The 22,831-nt window shown below is 56.1% G+C and overlaps 1 protein-coding gene across 3 annotated transcripts in view; it reads right to left on the minus strand.

Moving 5' to 3' along the window:
* Positions 1 to 17,282, minus strand: part of Mlph (melanophilin) — a 38,060-nt gene extending 20,778 nt beyond the window's left edge. For 2 of the 3 annotated variants that reach the window (XM_005411231.2, XM_005411228.2), the window contains exons 1-4: positions 17,201 to 17,282; positions 12,054 to 12,186; positions 4,524 to 4,745; positions 4,248 to 4,360 (exon numbers count right to left, since the gene is read on the minus strand). In XM_005411231.2, coding sequence (XP_005411288.1) covers positions 4,248 to 4,360; positions 4,524 to 4,745; positions 12,054 to 12,163 — 445 coding nt within the window. In that variant the 5' untranslated portion in view covers positions 12,164 to 12,186; positions 17,201 to 17,282. The other variant, XM_005411229.2, reaches the window with a different exon arrangement.
* Between the last annotated feature and the right edge of the window lie 5,549 nt (positions 17,283 to 22,831).

Raw genomic sequence — 22,831 nt, forward strand, 5'->3', positions numbered from 1 at the left:
TCCATCCATCCATCCATCACCCATCCATCCATTCTCCCTCCATCCAACCCTCCATCCATCCATCCATACTCCATCTCTCCATCCACCTCCATCCATCCATTCATCCATCCATCCTCTGCCCACCCATCCATCCATTCATCCATCCATGCATCCTCCATCCATCCATCCATCCATGCATCACCCATCCATTCATACTCCCTCCCTCCCTCCATCCATCCATCCATCCATCCATCCTCTGCCCATCCATCCTCCATCCATCCACCCATCCATCCATCCATGCATCCTCCATCCATCCATCCATCCATCCATCCTCCATCCTCCCTCCCTCCCTCCCTCCCTCCATCCATCCATCCCCCATCCATCCTCCGTCTATCCATTCTCCATCCTCCATCCCAACTCCCCATCTATGGCACATCTGCTGAGAAGGGTCCAGGCAAGGCCCCCTGCTGGCTGGTGAAAGACCTGTACAGACCTCGGTTCAAGGCGAAGACCAAGACTGCACCAAGGGCCCCGGCCACGTCCGCAGGCATTGGCCACATTTCCTGCCCACTGCCTGGTCTGCCTGAAGATGCCGTCCATGTGGGGAATGAGGCCGGGAACTGCATCAGCCTTCTCAGGCAGACTCCTCCCTGACAGGCTCCGCCGCGTGCTCATGAGCAGGCACAGCTGGGAGGAGGTGAAGCTCCGTCCCGGTGCCCCCCTTGGCTCAGCTCCCCGCGGGCCCGGCCTCCCCAGGGTGGCCCCTGTGCTCTCCCCTCCTGTCCACACCGCCCTGCCTGCACTTCACGTCCTCAAGTCCCTGCAGAACGTGATCCAGGCTGGTGGGTCACATGCCTTCTGGTCTCTGGGGCCGCAGAGGGCACAGCTGGACTCATAGCGTGTGGGGCGCTAGCCCGGTTTGCTGCTCACAGATGCCCGTGTCCTGTCGCCCACCCGTTGGTCTCTGTGCTTTGGGTCCCGGGCGGGAAGAGCTGGAGGTGGGTGCACTTCAGGGTCACGGGATGGTGCATGGCGTCCGACCCGCGCAGGGACCCCGGCACCTCCCAGATGCGGGCGGGACTGGTCCTGCACACGCGTCCTGCCTGGCCGCGGCTCCACCTGAGTGGGGAGAGGCACCCCTTCCGGGCCCTGCAGCCCAGGGCCTGCTCCCTCACTTCTGCAACCGACACAGGCCCGTCCCCCCCCGGTGGCCTCCTCCAGACCCCTTCTCAGTCTCTGCCTGTTGCCCCCAGGCCCAGGCGCCTCCTGTAACTCCCACCCTGCTGCTTCAGTATCTCACAGCAGCGGGCTCCCGAGAGGAGATCAGTCCCGTGTGGCCCTGTCTCCGTTTCGCACGCTTCGTCCCCTCTCCCGGGCCTGCGCGTGCCTGCAGGAAGCTCGTCCCTGTGGCTTTCAGTCCCAGGAGCTCGGGTGTCCACACTGATACCCCTGAGCGGGGACAGGGCTGCCTCATCTTTGCGCTTATCCCCAGGGGTGCCTGGGCCCAGCAGGCGTCCTGGCCTACTCTTCTCCCCCGGGGGCTGCACACACAGATCCTCCTCACCTGAGAACAGGGACTGGGCCGCAGGCTTCGTCCCAACCTGACGGTGACCGCAGGAGGGCAATCAGCCTCCTGGCTTGGTTTTCCATTTGTGGCAGAGAGAAAAACACAAGCAGTGGGAAAGCCGCAGTCTGGGAGAGCTCTAACAGTCGCACCCAGCTTGCAGCCTTGGCCTTGACACGGGCCTGCCCGGAGCTCGGAGCTGGCCTCGCCCCTCAGCACTGTCGCCTGCCCGCCTCCTTGGGCTAGGATTGGGGCAGCCTGGGCTGCAGTGGCGTCATGGGGGTGGTGGGGGAGGATGGAGGGTGCGGCGGCCTGGCTTGGCCTCGCTGCAGTCTCCCTTTTAGACTCTAAGGGCCTGCTGCCATTGCCCGTGCCCCCTGCCCTCCCTGCTCGTAAGACCCAGCAGGTGCCCGATGACAGGGCCGGGATGCGGACCAGACAGAAGGCCATGCCAGCCCCTAATGGGGGGACCCCGAGACGGGCTCTGCTGCAGGACGGAGGGTGGCTGCTGAGTGCTCCTCATCCCAGGGCAGGGTTTGGGCCAGATGTACTGACCATCTACCCAGCCAAGTCATGCTACAAAAATATGAAGGATTTTCCACATTCCTGATGCCAAACAGGGATGTCGTGACCTCACCAGAGATGGAGGAGAAACCAGCAGAAGCCACGGGAGCAAAAAGGCCACTGGTGCCCTGTGCTCCCTGGCAGGCGGAACTATGCCCAGGACAAGGCTCCCTCTGAGGCAGGGCACGGCGTGTGCTTGGGGGCAGCCCAGGGCCCCCAGCGGAGCCTGTGCCTCACGCGAGGGTGCAGGAAGCACGGCCCAAGCTGCGTTCGGAAGACCCAGCAGCTGCCCACTGGGTACATTCACGTTTCAAAACTTGGACTTTAATCTTTTTTTTGTTGTTGCTGTTGTTTTTCAGTACCGGGAATCGAACTCATGATGTTGTGCTTGCCAGGCAGGTGCTGTGCTGCTGAGCTAAATCTCCAGCCCCCTGGACTTTAATCTTAAAAAAAAAAAAATTAATACTTTTTTATAAACAGGGCACTGAATCCAGGGCTTTTGTGCTGAGCTCCATCCCTAATTGCTAAAAATTTTTTTTATTTTAAGTTTCTAAGTTGCGTACACTGGGCTTGAATTTAAAATCCTCCTGCCTCAGCCTCCGAGGGCTGGGATTGCAGGAGTGCACCATCTAGCACTAGAAGTTGCATACTTTTTTTAAGGCTTGTCGTTCCCAATCTCCCCTCCTCTTTCTTTGCACCCTGTCTTCCTGGACTGATTTTTCCAGAGCCCTGCCAGGGAGCACGCAGCCCCGTGCCTGCTCCCCACAAGGGGTAGGGGGCGTGCGCCCGCGGTCCTAGACCCACTTCCTGTTGGAACGCGAAGGACAGCGCCGTCCGGTTTTCTGTAGCCCAACAGCGCCACCTGCTGGCCCCAGGTGGTGACAATTCTGAAACCCGCAGGTTCCTTGGGAACGGCAGCGGCCTTGGCCTAGCTTTGCAGGCCCTGTGGCCTCTTAGGCCAGCTTCCTGAGTCCACACAGTCCCAGGCAGCCATGTCCCCAGGGTCTAACTGGGCTGACGGGAGCTCCAGTGGGGCTGTATTTCTGGGTGCCCTGAGGAGAGGGCCGCCCAGCTTGGTGGGAACCTGGGACTTGCAGAGGGCTCGTCTGGGACAGAGGAGGCAGTCACAAAGCAGGAGTGCCGAGGCGGGGACAGCCGCTCCCCGTGTCACAACAATGTCCCAGTTTGGATGCCTGAGCTCATGCCCCAGAGCCCCCGGCACCCACGAAGCGGAGCCAGCCCATCTCGGTCGCCGGCGAGGGTCTCTGGCCTCTGTGTCTGGCTTGGACACACCTGCACCAGCCAGCCTGGGCTCTGAGGCCCCGAGGGCCAGCAGTGCCTGACTTCTCCTCCTCCCTACACACCGGGCTTTAGAGACAGGCAAGGGTAAGGTGCCACTCCAAGGGGAGCCCCCGGGAAAGGCCTGGGCTGGGCACTGGGAGGACTGCCCGTCCTGGCAGCCGGCACCTGCTCTGGATGTGCCCGGCTTCCGTGCCTGGCACCCGCTGTGCACTGGGGACTGGTGTGGGCCAGCAGGTGGGATAACCTGGGATTGGGACCCTACATGCCAGGCCTGGTGGGCTGCCTGGCCCGAGCGAACGCTTGGCAGGCTCGCTGGCTGGCAGAGGCCTAGGACTGAGGTGACAGGGACAAGCCAGACCCCTCCAATTCCCTTTCAAGTGCAAGCCCTGCACCCCGACCCTTTCCCTGGGTTTCCTCCTTCCGGATACATCAAAGGGGCTGTGGGGAGAACATGTGTGTAGCTCAAGTGCATCAAAAGTAAAGAGCTGGATTCAGACATCACAGAGAAGGACAGAATTCTGAGATTTCCCTAAGTGCTGCTGTTCGTCACAAGTGTGTGGGGTGTGCGAGCCCCACATCCGATGACTAGGGCAGCCTGGCCTAGGGGAAGAGTAACAGTGACACGCACTCAGGGAAGTCCAGGGTTGAGTTTGTAATGTTCCTAGCACAAAGGACTTCCCCGGAGGCTGACGCAGGCAGCCGGAAGCAAAGGTCTGCCCTTCTCCCAGAAAGCGACTGACAGAACGGACAGTCTGTCTGCCTCTTCCAGAGGAACCTGCTTTCCCAGGAAGCATCACCACAAGCCTAGAGCAGAAGCGCACCGGGGCCCGCTCCTTACCTCCGCCCTGCAGCCGCCCACACAGGGACTGCACCACCTTCGCGCTCCCGAACCGCTTGAAGCGGGCTCTCACGTGCTCGTAGTACCACTCCAGCGAGCCGATCTTCACCACCCTGTGGGGACATGGGCACAGGCCCGTGGCACTGCCAGTGTGCCGCACAGACCTGTGCAAATGCCACGCACCCCGCAGGTCCTCCCTTCTGCAGAGAGCCCCAGCGAAGGGACGTGCTGGGCCCAGTGGCCCTCAGGCTGGCTTGCTTTTGGGGCCTGGCTCACCTGGCTAGGTGGCAAGGGTCACACCGCCAGCCCCGGGCCTCCGGGTGGGCATGGCTGCAGTTCTTGCAGGCGAAGAGGCCGCAGTCCAGGCACTGCCGCTTGCTGTTCACCAGGACCCGGTAGGGCTGCAGGCAGCGGGCACAGTGCGTCTCATTCAGATGGGCCGTGTTGGACAGCAGCTCCCTCTTGGAGCTCTCCTTCCTAATTTTGCCCTTCAGCTGCCTGTGGAAACACAGAACGGAGAAATAGACGGGTCGTCTTGATTTTGCACGCGTGTGTGCATACACACACACACAGACAAGAACTCTCTGTGCAGAGGGCAGTGAGCCCAAGCCGGGCAGATGTGGTCATGGGCGTCCTTACCACCGCAGAGCCACCTCCACGCCTTCACTCTCTCCCTGTGGCAAAGACCACGTGATTGGCACGGAAACATGATTGTCGTAGAAATGACACCACATTGAAGCATTTCTGTGGCTTTTACAATCAGGCCAGTGGTTTGGAAGTCAGGTGCCGTCTCCTGCAAGCATTTGGGGATCTCTCCCCACACGGGGGAACCCCAGGCTTGTCCCGGGGAGGGTGGCTGAAGTGGCCTGGGGCGGCGAGGCTCCAGGGCAGGAGTAACCCTGCACCCGGAAGTCTTGGAAGCCACCATTGGAGACTGCCTGGTTTTGAACACAGCTTCCTAGTGGCCCTGCCAAGGGAGACGCAGCCTGGATAGTGATGACTGTGTCCTTCTGTTCTGAGTTTCAGAGAATGACTGCCAAACACAATATTTTTAGTTTTAGATGAGATAACATTAATCTGTTCATTGTGGTGAGAAAGGGTGAGACACTGGTACCACTGTCTTCTGACAACTCGGAAGTTCTCAGAGTGGTGGGGGACACCTCAGCGGGTGGCCAGGGGACGGAGGTGTCGGAGGCTGCCTCCAGTTCACAGAGGTGTGGGTGAATGTCACTGATTCCTCCCTCCCACTCTCCATCACTCACACAGGAGACAAGAACGCCGAGCACAGGGCAGGAACATATTTTGAAAGAGAGAAAGGGGGATACGGAGACTACATTCCCAGAAGTTTCTTTACAATATATTTTTATAGGGCTGGGAATTTAGCTCAGCAGCACAGCACTTGCCTGGAAAGCGGGAGGTCGTGAGTTCGATTCCCAGTACCAGAAAAAAACAAAACAAAAACAACAATAACAAAAATAAATATGGTATTTACAATATATTTTTATAATTATCCTATTTTACTATTATTTATGTTGTCCATCTCACACTATGCCTAGCTTAGAAGTTAAACTTTATCACTGGTGGTGTTTGTGAAAAAACAACAACAACAACAACAGCAAAACAGCACCTACACAAGTTCAGCCTGACCCACAGGGTCAGTCACCCATGGGGTCTTGGAACATCTCAGGATTAGGGGACTACTATCCTCACAGAGATGCAAAATAAGACTCCTGTGACAGCTGTGAAAACCAAGCAAGATGGGCAAGCGGCTGCGGGAATCTGGGAGGAACAGCGTCACTCCTGCTCGGAGCAGCTGAAGCTGCGTCAGCCAGGCAGGCTTTGCCTCAGAGAGAACCACAAAGCCCCTGGAGCTGGGGTGGACAGGTCATTACTACTCCTGCCAAATCTGCACCCACCGGGGAACCTAAAGGCTGCCCTCTCCTGGCAGGGCTGTCCAGCCTTCTCCCCAGCTGCTCCCTGTCCTTGTCTACCTGGGCAGAACTAGAGTGGGGGAGGGGTGGGGGCGGAGGGACTTAGCAGGAAGGAAGAGGAAGGCATTCGAGGTGTACCGCACCCTCCTCAATAAGAGGAGGGCCCTGAAGGGGCTCGGGGAGCTGGCTGGCCATTGATCTATTTGAACTCTGCTTTAGGTTCTTTGAAACGTAACTTCCCTTCCCCACAGCTGGAGAGCAGGAAGGGAGGCAAAGAAGACCACGTCAGAGACCAGGGAGTGCTTGCTGGCTGCTGGGCACGTCAACCAAAGCTGGAGCCGCAGAGGGTGCGGGCAGAGCCATCCACATACTGCACTGAGTGCAAACATCGGGTCGACCAGATGTCCTGACTGTCTACCGCAGCATGGCAAGAAGGAGCCCAGCATGTGGCCATGACTGTGGATATTTTGATGCAAGAACTGGGCAGTGGTCTGAACTCTGACCTGAGCCAGGGACTTTTATTATGAAATGCCATTTTCGCTTGGATGAAGAACTGAGAGATAAACTATTCTGACTGGAGTATTTGGCAGTTATTTTCTCTAAAAAGAACAAAGTGAACCCGCCGCCTCAAGGAAAAGAACTACTGCATTTTTTTTTGCCACTGACAACTCTAGAAGTTTCAAATACAAAGCAGAAGCTTGGAAAATTCACATCCTTCACTCTGAGCTTGATAGTTTCCAACGGAGAGATTTCTGTGGTTTTCCTTTGTTCTGCACAGGAAGATATGCTAATTGTGGAACCTGCATAACTCAATGTGGCAGTGTTGCTTAAATGACAGCATGCAGTGTCCCAGAAATCACACATGGGTGGAAGATTCACTCCAGGTGCAGGACAGACATAGCTGAGAACGCTGGAGACAGCTACACGCGGTAAGCAACCTGTTATGATGCGGAATGCTGGTGCATCTGCTGGGTCACAGGCAGCAGCCAATCAGCAGCAAGGAGAATTGAATAACGCTCTCGGATTGGCTACTTGCAAACCTCCCACCAAACAAACAATCGCAGAAGATATTTGCAGCTTCTGCAATATGGCAGGGGTTTCCCCGAACCATTAGTTATTAGTTCTGTTTTAAGGGGAAAATCTGGGGACAACTAAAGCCACAATGTCTGAACCACAACTTTGAGGGGGTATACCGCATCTTACAGTTCTGGGGGCCAGACTGTAGTTCTGGACGTCCCTATGTGTGACACAGGGATCTCTGAGCTGAAGTCAAGGTGTGGCGGGACCCTTGGGGAGAATCAGTCCCTGGCCTGTCCCAGCTTCTAAAGGGACACTTCATCCCCCAAGCCGGCCAGGAGGCTGGGTCTTCTCACAGGGAATCAGTCTGACCTCTTCCCTGCCTCCTTCTTCCCTCCATTTATAGGGCTCCCACCATCGCCCTGGGCCCATGCAGAAGATTCAGGACAACTTCCCCATGTCCAGCTCAGCTGACCAGCAGCCTTAATTCTACCTGCAACCTTAGCTCTCTTTTATCAGTGCCTAAAACATTCCCAGACTCTGTAATTCCTGAGATGGATCCACGTCCCCAGGACTTGGGAGCCATGGACTTGCTCCTTGTCCCCGCCAATTGTTTCCTCCTCTTTCCCCAGCTGTCCCCTGGGAAACCTTGGTCTCCTTGGTGGCCACGGTGTCTGTCATCTAGGTCCTCCTTGGATTCTCTTTTCAGTATTCAGGAGCACATCCTCAAGCTGTTTTCTCAGGAGTGGCTTGGGGTGTGCATTTAATGTATGAGAAAGTTCCACTTGGATGTGGGTAAAACCCCAGCTCATACACTCCCTGCAGGATCCCAGGGATGTTGCTCCTTGGGGCAGGCAGTATGATGCCATTTCATTACCCCCAAGAGACACATGACCAAGTCCTGGTGACGTGGATCCATCTCAGGAACTACAATGAGGGGAGAGAAGTGTGCTACTGCTCCTGGAGGTCCAACACAAGGATGGAAATGACGCGCAGGAAGAAAGAGGTGACGCGTGAGTGACAGGTCGCAGAGACAGAGGGCTCCCGAGAATCTTGCCAGTGATCTTAGACCAAAGTTAATCTTCAGGCCCTGGGCAGGCAGCTGCTTCCTGTTTCCACCCTGCCTTTTCAGCCTGGACTCGCCCATCTGTGGGGCCAAGCGGCCAAACTCAGGGAGACTCCCAGTTTCTTCTTGTTGCTGTTTTCCGTGAGCCACAGTTGCCCATGTCGCACACTGAGAAGCCTTCCACCGATCATCTCAGGAGCTCTCGGCTGTTTGCAGAGATCGAAACTCCACCCCACCACCTATTTGCCTTTCTGGGAAGGTTAGCAGGCCCAATATTTGATTTACAGGCTGTGCCCTGTACAGCAGGGTGTTCCACAGAGGTACCTTCCGTCCCACCTGAGGCATGACTCACCCAGCCCACAGGGCCATCTGCTCACGCCTCCCGGGCTTCGGCCCATCCAATCATTTCTTCCCAGCCACAGCCCAGCGGCCACCCCACCGCGCAGGAAGCAGCTGCCGATGGGACTTCAGATAAGCACGACGCCAAGCAAGCCGGGCATCGAGCAAGCCCCACCTGAGGGGTTCCAGGCCCTTCCGGGCAGGGGGAGGGCAAGGCTCCCAGGCTGGGGTTGCTCCCCGCATGTCCCCTCCAAGGATTACTTTGGCGTGACTTTGTGTTTGCCTGACATTAACAATTATAACACGTGATGACCTATTCTGTCCTGAAAACCTTTTACTACCCAGGCGACACGAGTGAGGGACTCCAGGGAGATTCGGGTAGACCTGGGACTGAGTGGAGGGGAAGAGGCCTCCTCCCTCCCTTCCAGGGACCCCACTGCCTGCAAGCAGAGCGCTTCCCAGTACCCCTCCGGCAGCCATGTGGGAGCTGCACCAGAGGACCCGTCCTGGCAGGTGCCAGCCCTCCCTCTGGAATAAGGTGCTCTGCTTGGATGGTGATGCCAAGAGGTTGGGTGCAGAGAGACTCGCCTCTTAGAGCCAGGAAGGTGCGTGCCAGCTGGAGGGTGCAGATGACCCCTGGAGGGGTGTGATTCTGAGGAACGGTTTTAGTCAGCCCAGAGGGAGGACGGCCAGGCCAGGCCAGGCCAGGCCCGCAGAGGCTGGGTTCTTGGGGAAGAGTCATCAAGAGCCCGCTGTGGCGCAGCAGGACCCGGGCCAGCTCCTATTTCACTGGCTCTGACAGCGCAGGATTCCAGGCTCTGCGGGACACTGCCCAGCACCCTTGGAGTGACTGACACTCACGTCTAGGAAGAGACACTGGGCCGCCGCTCACTGGCGCACTGCTCTGTTAACCTCAGATGTTCAGAGACATTTTGGGGCGGGCCGTTCTCACACTGTGTATTTGGCGATTTGGCTGCCTGGCAAACTGTCCCTTGGCAACCGTGCCTCTGGGGTGCTGGCCTGGAGCCCACCCGCGGCGTCCGCCTGCGGCGCTCACGGTAGGGAAGTGCTTTCCGGCTGACGAGTGGCTTGTTTCACAACAAACGTGGTTTTACAGTGCTCCCCGTATTTTTCTTTTTTTTTTTTTGTCTTTTTGAGACAGGGTCTCGCTATGCAGTTCAGATTAGCCTTGAGCTTCCTTTGTAGCCCAGACTGAACTTACAACGATTCTCCTGCCTCAGCCTCCCAAATGCTGGGATTACAGGTGTGCGTTGCAACACCCGGTTTGTTCCCTGTATTCACTTTGTTCTGGCCACAGCTTTCATGGCATTCTTCAAGCCAGGGCACCCGTGGGGTGCCCCTTTGGGGAGGTGTCAAAGCCATCAGAAGCTGACACTTCCTGAATTGCTAAATTTGCTATGGCTGCTCATGCAGGGTCCATGGAGGAAGCGGGGCCTCGCTTGGCCTCGTGATTCAGAGGTCAAAGAGTCCAGACCTGGGCCGCGAGAAGCGAAGGAGGAAGGCGGAACGGGCCCAAGAGCGGGGCTGTGGAGGCCGCGCTCGGTGACATTTGTGTTGAAACTGGCTAAACATTCGGTGCGACCCTGATAAAAGGGGGGAGACGTGGGGCTCATTATTTTAAACATCGCCCTCAGCCTCACACTGGTGCCTGGCGTTTTAGCTGGCCTGCCCCGCAGGAACAGTTCTAGGGTCCAGAATAAAGAGCCTTCGTTTTCTACTTGTTTCACTGGTGCCCTTTCCAAGCCCCAGCTCCACCGTCTGAGCAAAGCCAGACGCCACCTGTACTGGCGCCCCGCCTGCCGCGGGCCTCATGACCAGGACCACGTGCCCAGGCCCGCGCTCCTGGGGTCGGGCGGGGCTCGCAGACAGGCGTCCAGGGTAGCGGCAGCTCGACCTCCAGTGACACGCACAACGGGAGAGCGAGCAAGGCACGAAAACAAGAAGCACAAGAACCCGCCGCTACTGGCGTGACTCTCCCTCCCTCCGAGCCCAGGAGTGTGCACGGCGCGGCCCGCTCCGCAGTGACCCCGAGCTCCCGCGGTCTTGACCTTGGTCGCCTCCCGGCACACCGCCTGTCCTCACATTTACAAGGTGCGATTGAAAACTCCAGCCAGGATTTAAGTTGAAAAGGTTTATCGCAGTAAAAGACTTTGCCATTCATCCCCCTCAAAGAATTTCTTCTCCATCACTCCGGCCACGCTCCGAAGCAGCTGTGGCAAACTCTCCTGCCAGTCTTCAGTTGCACCCTCATGGCCGCCTCGATGCCCTGAGTCTGGTCGCTCTCGCTCTGAGGAGGAGTCAGAAGTCACACGGTGCCAGCTCCAGTGGGTGGACAAGGACACAGCAGCGGGCCCGCCTTTCCACGGGTCGGTGCTCGGCAGCAGCATCCACCGTTACTTGATCGCACCTCATAAAGCTATGAAAGAGGACTCCCGGAAGTGCTTCAGAGGTGGCCAGCACGGTGGGATGAGTGAGTCTGAAGTGAGGGGAGGATGTGGAGGGGAAGCAGCGGCGATGGGTCTCACTGTGACACGTGCTTAAACGTTCGCGTGTGTTCTGAGCAGCCGTGGGTTCAGTACCGGACGCTGCGTTGTGGATGTGAACCTGAGGGGCTGGGGCATCTCAGAAGCCGCTCCCCGGCCTCAGGGCTGCCCTCAACATTGTCCTTCTGGTTACCCAGGCCACGACCTTGGCTCCTCCCATCAATCCGTGGACACACTTTCTGCTCTGCCTTCCAAGTACTCCGACCACATCTCTGGAGTCCACCACTTGCAGCGAAGACCCCACCCTGCCCCTCTGCCCCTCGGCTCCTGTCCCCCGGCCCCCATCACATCTCCCAGCAGGGCGTTCCCAGTCATCCTCGGTGGCCTTTCTGCTTGCCACATCCTTGGATGCTTGGGCCTGGCCACTTCCCTCGCCTCCCACAGCCTCCTTCTCATCGGGCTGACCCAGCCCACGCACACCGTCAGCGGGGACCATCACAGGGCCCAGCGGCTGACAGACGCCCCGGTCAGTGGGGGCAGGAGGACGCCGAGGGAGGAGAAGAGGAAGGCACACGTGTGGGAGTCACCTTGGGGGAGGAGCCCTCGAGGAAGGTGGAAGCTGGCCTGCACCCCAAATCCCCGACTCCAACATCCAGGCACAGCCCAGGGACAGCAAGAGACCCTGGTGCTGCGTCAAGCTCCTGTCACACCCCCAGGCCGAGGCCCAGGTACCGCTCAGTTTGGGGAGGGCGTCCCGGAAGCCGGGCCAAGCGAGGCAGGACCTCAGAGAAGAGCGGAAGATCCCCTGCGACGGCGCTCTTGTCTTAATGATGAGGACGCTGAGGCCTGGAAGCAGAGCCCTTTTCTGTATCACAGCTTCTGTCCACGCCGCTCACCCCACAGCGGCCTCTGCCCGCCCAGCACCCTGGCTCCCGCACCAGACACTCACGCCAGCCTTTCCTCCTCCCTTGTCCGCAGGGCGAAGTCCCGCTGCACCACCTGCCACACGTGCTGGGCCTCCTCGTCCGTGAGCTTGGAAAGGTCCAGGCTGTTCTCCATCACGGCTGCTTCCCGGGTCACACCTGCGAGGCCACAGGGTCAGGAGGTCACATCCCCACTAAGTCTCAGAGTCAGAGGGACAGTAGGAAGCCACGGGTCCCAAGCGGTTTCCTAGGTGAACACACGCTTGTCTGGACACGGGTGTCACTTAACTCCCGTGCAGCTGGGTGAGTTAAAGGAGTCTTGGTCAGAATTCCCACACTCAGATGTGAAAAGGGAATGGCCTCCCACCCAGAAGCACACACTGTCACCTCCTCTCCCTCCACAGTGAGACAGATGAGCACGACTTCTCCACCGAGGGACATGGTGCCTTCCTGTCCTAGAAGCACCAAGGCCTGCTCCGTCCTGACAAAGGCCCTGTCCCTCTGTCCCCATTCCCAAGAGGACGCTGCCATGTCACCCACAGCAGATGCCTCGGTCCTGGGGCCCACGGTGTTTGGAGGACAAGGACCTGAAGGCTGGTTTCGGGTGACTGCAAGTTCACACACCTAGAAGTGGCCTCAGCAAATCTTCCCGGGCTGCTTCCTCTGGAAGGTGGGATGGGGGTCCTGCCAGTGCCTCTCTGTGGAGCCTGAACACCACCGGCAAGCCCATCCTTGCCTCCGAGCTCCGAGCAGGGGGACGGGCTCCTTGAGGAAATGTACACACAGCCTGTTCTGTGCCGGAAGTGTACTTTGATTTGGGCACACAAGTGGTCAGTTATCTGCCTGACATTGTCTAGGCAGATATTAATTAAGGCGAAAATTTTCACAGAGCTCCACAGCTGTCCTCTGAAACACTGCAAAAATATTTTCTCTTTAAAAATGAGTGATCCCAGGGATGTAGGAGGCTGGGTGTGGTGAAGCTGGGGCGGGAGCAGGACCTGTCAAGCTCCCAGGAGAGCACCACGTAATTCCCAGGACCTCCTGTGTGGAGCTTCTGGACAGCTCGCTTGAGATGTGCATGGCATAAAGAAAGACCAGATGCCCTGGGGAGCTCACTATTATGACTTCCTACCGTAGCCCACCCTGCGTTTCCCAGATGCAGGGTGTACTTTTATTTTTGCTTTCTCTTCTTTTTCTCCTGTTCTACTCTGCAGAGTTGGTTTCTCCCAGACCCATTCTCCCCATACTTTTCAAATAAATTTTAGCACTGTTTTTTGGAGACAGGGTCTCCCTATGCCTTGAACTCACAGCCTTCCTCCTGCCTCAGCCTCCCGAGTGCTGGGGTTACAGGCGTGTGCCACCACGCCCGGCTCATGGGCACTGCTTTGGGCTTTGTCTTGTCCAATTCTTTGTCCAAGGCAAGAAGGACCTGGAGTGCTTGGTGAGCCATTTCTAAAGGAACTGCCTAATAGCACCAGCATTCTGGGAGGAGGCAGGAGGACTGCAAGTTCGAGGCCAGCCTGGGCAATGTAGCAACGTAACAAGACCTGTCTCAAAGTGAAAAATAAAAGGACTTGAGATGTAGCTCAGTGGGAAGGCTCTGGGTTTATTCCCTAGCACCACAAAGAAGAAAAGTGAGGAAAAGTAATTAAAATGCTTCCCTCACTTCAAGTCCAGGGCCGATTGTGACAGACGAGTTAGACATTTTCCCATGGCCAGAGACGTTGGACCACCTGCTGCCCACCTACAGTTCAGTTTCTTTCTTTCCTTTTTTTTTTTTTTTTTTTTGATATTTGGGGACAAGGCCTCATTGTAGGCTGGCCTGGAACTCACTGTGTAGTGGAAGCTGGCCTTGTACCCGCACCGATCCTCCTGCCTCAGCCTCCTGAGTGCTGAGATGATAGGTGTGTGCCACCATGCCTGGCTTACAGTTGAGTTGAGACTCTGGACAAGAAATTTCTCCCAGGGAGTGGATGCAGTCTGGGAGCTCCCCTAGAACACACAGCATCTGGTTTCTAAAGAACTGGCATAGAAAGTTCTTACTGGATGGATGACTGGGGCTTATTCATTTTTATCAGCTTTGAAAAAAAAAAGTATCATAAAGAAAGCATTCATGGAAATTCTATTTTCAGAGTGGCAGACAGTGTGACCCTCAGCTGAGGAGTCTTCCTTCTCTACCCCTCAGCACAGAAACGAGCACACAGGCCCTGGTGTGAGAAACTTCAACCCTGGCTGCGAGGGAGAGATGCCAAACAGAAGAAAAAGCCTGTTCCTCTTCCTGCGAACCTGGCTTCCTAGGGGCAGGCAGAGGCCAGTGAGTGGCCACACGGCAAGGTCACAATGTGCTGCTACCGCACGCCAAGGACACCTGTCCCCTCCCCTCTCCTGATCCTTGTTTCTCACAAGGACTCAGTTTCTCAACTACATAAGCAGACCCCTGAAGCAGGAACTGGAAATGAAGGGGCCAGGGAGCCTGCATCCAGCACGGGCCAGAGGTGATCCTGGCGGGCGAGGTCCCCAGAGCTGCAGCTGAAATGTGTGGGGACTCATGCGGAGAGCGGGGAGACCTGGTCATGGCAGAGCACATCTTGGGGCTTCCTGTCACAGCTGAGTAGAGGGAGACACGCTCACTGTGCTCTGGGCTTTTGTTTGTTGCCTTGTTGGTGCTACCAGGGATTGAACCCAGGGCCTTGCATGCGCCAGGCAAGCGCCCTCCCACTGAGCTACACTCCGGCCCCTGGGCTCTGTGTGACGAGTCAAGGATGCTGCACGGCAGAGCCTGAAAAGCACGCACACACCCTGCATAGCCCAGCTGGCAGCCCCAGCCTGCGTCCTTGTGGGCAGGAGGTTCAGAGGGCCGAGGATCTCGGAGGGTTCCCAAAGTCTTTGCAGTTCCACGGAAGGCTGAGCGACAGCGGAGCGGGTGGCCCAGGCATCGTGGAGCTTTGTCTACTGTGACCACCGTCCCCACCGAGAGGAGAGGGGCAGAGCAGAGGCTTAAGGCTTTGTAAATACAACTTCCAGAAAGTAATGTGAGAGCAAGTGGAGAATATGCTTGACTTCAGCATCTAAGGTGCACAGGCCGAGAGTCCCTGCATCACAGGGACTTGTTGCCCTCCCAGCAGCAGGGGGTCGCTGGTAGCAGGGCCGAAGGCAGCTCCAGGGCCAGGCAGCCATGACCCTAGGAAAATCCGCACTCCTGGCACCTCTATTTTGCTTGTTCCCTGAGACCTGCGTCTGCACCTGGTGTCCCTCTACCTGCAACAGTGGAGGAGAATGTGGGGTCAGGGACTGAACAGGAGCCTAGGAGGGCAGGGCACCCCCTGGGTGTGTGCTGGGTCCGGGCAGGCGCCCTCAGCTTCCGTCTGTTCCTCGGTCCACTCTGCAGATAAGGCTGAGTCACGAGGTTCCTGAGCCCAAAGGCACTTGCAGTTTGCTCCTGTTCCTCTGCTCAGATTTGATCCCACTCAGATCCTTGAGCTGTCTGCCCTCCCTGTGGCTTAGGGGTCTTAGGGGTTGTAAGGGAGAAGGGGAGGGGACCTGGAGAGGATCTCACAGGAGCAAGTGGAGCTGTTTGATTTGCTGGGTGGTCCCGCCCCAGGCCACTGAATTGCGAGGTTGTGTTGTCTCCATCCGTGGAAGACTGGAATTCTTATTTTGGGCAAATGGAAGGGAAATCTCCATGGGATTCTTCCCCCTAGACAGACTTGGCTTCCCCACCTGTGGGGCCAGCTCGGAACCAAGGAACCCAGGAACCTGGGAGCCTTGGAGCGACAGCCACTGTGAGTGGCCACCCACCCGAGCAAACAGAAACCAGTGAGCAAGACCAAGTCCTTGTGAATGCCCATGAACCACGGAGGGATGCCCGTGACTCAGACCGAGGTGTGTGGTGTGGCCGTTTCCTACTGACAGAGGTGTGGCCAAGGTGCCAGTGTGGCACCCTGCACTTTAACCCTTTGTGGCTGCCTCCCAAGCGTTGCTCCCAGAGCTCTTGGGAGGTTTTTTCTGTGGGCAGGGCCTGTGCCCATGGGTGTGGGTAGGCAGGGAACCTCCAGGTTTTGTCAGCAGCAAAATGTGCACATTTCCACCCGGAAGGTCTGTTTCCTTTCCCGCAGGTGAACCAGGCACCACCTGGAAGCTCTGGCCCAGGCCCCTGCAGCTCAGCTCCCCGCCCATCCCTGTCCTTCCCCTGGCGTTCCTGGCTCTGGAGGTTTCTGGGGAACCCGCACATGCATAGACATAAGTTCTGTGCTGCCTCTAAAGTCAGCTCTTGTCTCTACAGGTGATTCCATGGCCTCTTTGGAGGCCAGGACAATGCAAGGAAGTTAGAATTATGAGCACCGGACAGGGAGGGGAAAGGGCTCCCCTGAAAACTTCCCGAAGTAGTTTTTGAAAGGAACAAGGGGTCAGGCCTCAACAGCTGCCCCGACCACTCAGACAGGGGTGCACTGGAGCCACGCCCTGCAGCCCCGCACCCTGCACCCGGTGCACCCTGCGGCTTCTAACTTTTCATGCTCATTAGCACTTTCATCAGCCCGGCCCACTGGCTCCTGATGTGTGGACCCGCTTCTCCAGGTCCCTGGCCAACCCTGCAGCACCTGCCATGGTCCCCAGGGCATGGGACGCTGAGGCTGGGCAAGGTCACCTCTTGTAGGGACCTGAGGCTTGTGTGGACGATGCCTGATGTCCACAGCCCTCTCCGAGTCCCCACGCCCCTGAATCTCCACGGCAGGGAGCGGGGCCCAGGGCCTGGCAGCAACACAAGATGATGCCAACAAGCTCAGGCTTTTCGGGGCCCAGGTGAGGGTGGGGACGCCTCCCCATACCAGGGTCCCCACTTCTCTCTGTCCCAAGACCCCTGGGGCGCCAGGAGGATGTCTCCCCCAGGCAGCTTTGGGCCGAGGGGGCCCTGCCCGTCTGCTTGGCCCCGCTCGCAGTGCAGACCGCCCGGGCTTCTGATGGAAACTGCCCTTCTCGCCCAGATGCGCTCCTGAAAGCCAGGTCCATCTGTTCAAAGAATCCAGGAGAGTCCCGGGGTGTGGGGTTTAGGGAGCTGGGGACCCAGCTGGGGCATTCTGACCTCTCGGGGCTGCACGGACCGCGCACCCTCCGCGGGCCTGACTCGGGGTCCTGGGAGACCTCAGGCCCCAGCTCCTTTTCTGGGCGCGCTCACCGGCCTCTCTGCTGGGCACGCTGGCCGGTCGGCCAGGGAGGTCCTTGGCGCTGTTTCCTAGGGTCCTGTGAGGGACACGGCAGAAGGCGCACCGGGCGGCTGGGGCCGTGCACTCCGACTGCCCCTTGCGGACGCGGCGAGGTCCGGGTGCCGCCGGTCACGTGGCCCCACCCCGCCCCGCCGGGATCGCCTGGCGCCCGGCCCCGGGTCCGGCCTGGGGCGCTGCAGACCAGCGGGAGGCGCCGGGACTGAGGAGACCCGGTGCTCCTCGCCCCCGCACCCCAACCCGTTAGGGGAGGAGGGCGGCGGCGCAGCTTGCGGGGCGCAAGGTAGGGAGCCTTGGCGAGGCGTGGCCGCCCCGGTCCCGCCCGGACACCCGGATTCGCCTGCCGAGCGCGCCCGGGCGCAGGTGCCTTTGCCGAGCGCCCCTCTAACTCCACAGAGCGAAGGCTAGTTACTTCACCTTCACGGATGGGACACCGGGGCTCAACAAAGGGCCTGCCCGGAAGCCTGGACTGGGGAGTGGGGCTCTGCGCCGGGGTCCGCAGGCAGCGCGCTCCTCCGCACAGTGACGCTGCAGGCGGGGCGTGGGGACCCAGGCCCGGACGACCCCGGCGAGCCCGGGGGTCTCACGTGCGTGGCCCGCCTCCTGGTCAAGAACTGGGGGCCGGGACGCAGGCTGGGAACCGTCTGCACCTCCGGACCCCAGGGCCAGCGGCCGGGTGCTCGGAGCGCTTTGAACCCAGCTAGCTGCCAGGCGAGGGTCCGTGTCCAGCCACCAGGCCTGCCATCCTTCTGATTGCCCCGGACGTGAAGGGATGGCATGCTCCTTCTCCGGAGCCACCGTCTCCTGCCACCTGCCGTGGAAAACGATCAAGCAAACGCCTCCTTCATCCAGGGCTGCGCTCCCGACTCGGTTTCCGTATCTGCAAACATGGGGAGACGAATGCAAACAGGAACAGCTCCTGCAGTCTCAGAAACTGAACCACAGAAGGGCCTAGGGGTCCCTGCCAAGCCCCTTCCATGAGTTATTAAGAACTGTCCAAAGCCACCGACGCTGCTCCCTTAGATCCTGTTGCCGCTGAGCCTGGGGTAGGTGAGCCCCGCAGGGAGTTTAGGGGATTTAGGGCCCTAGGCTGAGACAGCGACTCTCACCCAGCACTGGTGCGTGCGAATCCTGGGAACGGTGAGACTTCAGCCGGGGTTTCCACAGCCCACAGGAGCTACGTCCTACGATTTTCATTTCCTTGCCGAGCACCTTATTTTTGCTTGTAAAATTAATGAATCTCCTGAACGTTGGTATTGGGTCTGTAAGTTCCTTAAGGGCGGGTAGTTTTAATACTTCAGTGCTTATTTATTTGAACTAAAGATCCTAAAAATGTATAAAACTGATGCATGGTAATACAGGATAAAGCTATGCGGTCAGGTACATAAGGCGTAAAACCTGAAAAGGTCAAGCTCTATTCCTACCTCTAACCCTTCTCCCTAAGAACAATCATTAAGAACATCTTGTGCATTCTTTCTGTGTGTGTGCGTGTGTTTAAGTACACGGACTGCAACCAACTGTAGGACTTGGAAAACCTGCTTGTCCACCAGCTCTGCATCCTGGGCTTGTTTCCAACCTGCCCTGCCTCAGCTCTGCCCTCTGCAGGAGGGGGACATTAACCAGATCCACAGAAGGGGTTGTTTTGAATAAATACACACAAAGCACATAGCAGACCTGCCTTGCAGTGAGCGCTTGGTAAATATTCACTACTGTTAGTGTGGACCTACTTCATCCTTTGTAATGATTGTGGAATGTCCATTTTATGGATTACCATAGTTATCTTCCAGTCTACTAGTCATGACAGTTAATTTTTATTTGCTGTTAAATAATTATTATTATAGATATTATTGCTATTTAATACCGGCATACACATTTCTGATATAATATCATCATACATATGTACCTATTATTGTGTGTACATACTTATACCCATATGTCCATAGGATAAAATCCTAAAGTTGGAATTGCTCAGTCAAAGGATATATGCAATGTGAATGTAAAATTCTAAGTTGAAAAACATTCTAAGTTCTCAGAACAATCTCAAAATTACAGAAAGTTGCAACTATGATGCAAAGAATGCCCCTTCTCCTAACTGCCGGTAAACTATTGGTGTCTTAATATTTTAAACAATCTTCAGTAAATCTGAAATCCAGCCTTCAAAGTGAGTAAATGATGCTGTGATTGTCCAGTTTTCAGAGCCAAAATACACCTCTCCCCTTTAAGTTGTTGGTGCTGGATATTGTGCCAGGGGCAAGAAATGACTAGCACAGCAAGTGCTTCGCAGGACAGGATGTGTGTGGATGCATTTACAGCTTTTGTAAACAGTGTCAAATGATGGAGAATACGTTTCTGACCTCTGTGTTTCTGCTTCCCAGCGTCTCAGGGCTCCCTGTTGTGCCTCCTGCTGGTACCACCCGGCTCCCGGACTTTTTGGCGTGCCCCTCCTCTTGGGGATACTTTCTTCTTTTCAAGGCTGTGTGGTTCAGCAGACTCCAGGGGGCAGCAGAGGGCCCCTTCCTGCTTCCGGTCTTAATGGTGGCCATCTGGAGTTTGACCTCTGCTGGGACTTAAGGGCAGAAATGACTGGGAGCTGGGGTCATTCACTCCCTCATGCTGGCACCATAGATGACAGCCTCAAGAAGGCCTTTTGTTTATATTTATTTATGTATTTTTTGGTACAAGGAATCGAACTCAGGACCTTGTGTTTGCCAGGCAGGTGCTGTACCACTGAGCTATATCCCTGGCCCAGGAATGCCCTTTAATTTCACTGCCTGAGGGTCTGCATGTCCCAGGATGACCAGGTAGGCCAGGATTTATTTTATTTTATTTTTTTCCCCATACTTGGAATTGAACTCATGACCTCGCGTTTGCCAGGCAGGCACTGTGCTGCAGAGCTAAATCCCCAGCCCAGGACAGAATTTATTAGGTGAGGGGTACCCTTGGGCTTAGCCTCACCTCTGCTCAGAGGTGAGGGCCCCACGGAAGAGGAGGACCCTGGTCCACTGAGAGCTGTCACGGAGTCTGGAAGAGCTGGCCTCCTTCTTGGTGGCAGGTCCAGGACTTTCTAGCAAGGCCGCTGTCACCTTCCCACCGTGGCTTGGGTCCTATAGCTCACTGGCAGGCAGGAGTTGATACTAGACCTGGAGATGATAGAAATGAGGCAGGGCCAAGTGTTGCAAACACACACACAGTGCCGTCTGTAACCGGGGGCCTTCAGCTGAAGTGAGCCGGCACCAATCAAGGAAGCAGGCTGGTCCTTGAGCAAAGGGGGCAGTGAGCTTCTGTTGGTTTGCTGGGGTGGGACAGAGTCCAGTAAGTTTCCACTGGCCAGTGGCATAGCTCCAAAGATCTTCCTTCTTGTATGAAGACTGACCCCTGGGAGATCATAGTCAGTGTGTCCCAGAGGCTGTTGGGTTTTTGTGTGGCTGACATCATCACCCTGCACAAAACATCCCGGCCTTCTGGGTCTGGGCCTGTGATAGGGCCGGAGGGCGTGGGTGCCTGGGCTGTGGGCCTGAGGAAGAAGTATGAGGGTGGGGTAGGAAAGAGGGGACAGAGCAAGAGAGAGGAATAAAACAAATTTGGATTTCAGATACATAAGGGATAATTTTTATGTTCTAAATATTTTATGGGGCACATTTATGTCAAAATATTATTTTTTGTTTGTCTGAAATTCAAATTCAACTTGGCATCTTGTATTGACATCTTGAAAATCTTTATCACTGTTACAAAGGAGACACCTCAAGTAGGTTTTCTACACCAAACTCAGAGCCTGGGTAGGGAAGCGGCGGGATCCTCTGGACTAGCATGGAGGGGGTTAGACAAGACAGTCTGAGCTTGCACATCTGGAACCTTCAGAGTAAGGAGAGACAGCCTTTCCCCTTCCTCAGAGGTACTGGTGCCGAGGCACTGGGCAGAGTCTCCACTGGGTGTGGATTCTCACCATGTGATACCCGTCTTATTCAACGTTCATCCCCACCTCTTTATTTCTGCTACATCCAGGTCCAAGCATAGCCCAGTGGGAAAATAAAGTTCCTACTCTGAGAATAAATTTCATCTTATGGTTGTAACTGCAGGTCCTGATTAACATGTGTCACCATGCATCAGGGAGAAAGTGTGGGAATGGGCCTGGAAGATACTAAATTGAGTTTATGGATTCGGGAGAATGCACTCATAGTTTAGTATTTGACTTCGGAAAAGGACACTTGGAAACTATCCAGATGCGTGGCGTAGGTGGCTCTGCGAACCTCAAGTATGACACTCGTGAGGTCTAGATGCTGTGTTGCCCTGGCAGAGTACTGAGCGAGAAGTAGGAATCAGGCATGGATTTATCAGGTAGGAGCAGTGACTCTACCACTTGATGATGTTCCTTGGGAGGGTCCAGGGGGCACTTTCTGCACCAAAGCAATAATAAGGCACCAGTAGGCTTGTGCCTGCACCTTTGGGCAACATAGTACTGGCTGACATCCATGGTCAGCGCTGCCTTTAGGAGGTTGTGCCATCAAACTGTACTAACTAGAAACAAAGGAGATGCCAAGATTCTGAAATAGTAGAGTTTAGGCAAAGACCTAGGCAGAGCAGACAGCATTTCCACAATGGGAGATTATCTAGGAAGGCAGCCTGGGTCTCCTTACCCATAAGTATCTATGGGGTCAGCCAATAGAACATGATATTCCATGGGGCTCAAAAGGTCAGCAGCCTGCTTGGATACTGATTGTCACTTGCAAAAGAACTCAAGAAGTGGTGAGGAGAAGGCAGAGATCAGATGCTGCAAGGGAAACGTACAACCCCTCACCCAGTTTCCAGGTCTAAGCCAGTTCTCAGATCCACCCAGAACACATTGACTAAAGAAGTCACATATCCTCAAGGAAAGATCTCATAATATTACTACAATTTATACTATAAATATTCTATATTCTCTCCCTCAAAAAGACTTAGGTCTGTTTTACACAGGGGAGAAGGAAATATTCAGACTTTGGAGGGTTCCTGGATGCAGATTCTGGTCTGACATCAGCCAGGGGATCCATCCGGTCGCCACTGGAAGGGAGGATCTGGGAGAGCTTTTACATGGGAGGGACAGCAGTACCCCTGTCTGTACCGCTGCATGGATGTTTCCACTCATTCATGTCAGTGGAATCCTCAGGCACTTTGAGCTGCCTGATACATTGGTGATTTGACCTGGTGAATAGGCTGCAGGTACGTTGGGTGCCTTAGTGATTTATCTTGTATGTGTATGAGAATCTGGGAGGCACGTTCTAGAGATTTGGAGGTATGGAACTTTGGTAAAAATTTTAGGGGACTAAAGATGTAGAGTATGCTGGGAGATACCCAAGAAGGGCAAAGGTAAATTATTCACTTTCCAGCCTCTTCCACAAAGGCAGGGCCGTAGTACTCGATGAACCCTTTGGATTTTGGAGGCAGTGTAGTCCTCACTCGGGAATACTATTCAGATCCACTCGGGAAGGGACTTGGAGGGTTTGAGTGGGATGTAGAGAATGAGAAAATTCTGCAGGCATTAATGCAAGCCTTTCTGGCAAGTCAGGGATCTGGAGCTAATAAGATTGGAAGCTTGGAGTCAGACAGGC

The sequence above is a fragment of the Chinchilla lanigera genome, unplaced genomic scaffold (assembly GCF_000276665.1).
Source record: "Chinchilla lanigera isolate Chin_1 unplaced genomic scaffold, ChiLan1.0 scaffold00141, whole genome shotgun sequence".
NCBI lineage: Eukaryota > Metazoa > Chordata > Mammalia > Rodentia > Chinchillidae > Chinchilla > Chinchilla lanigera.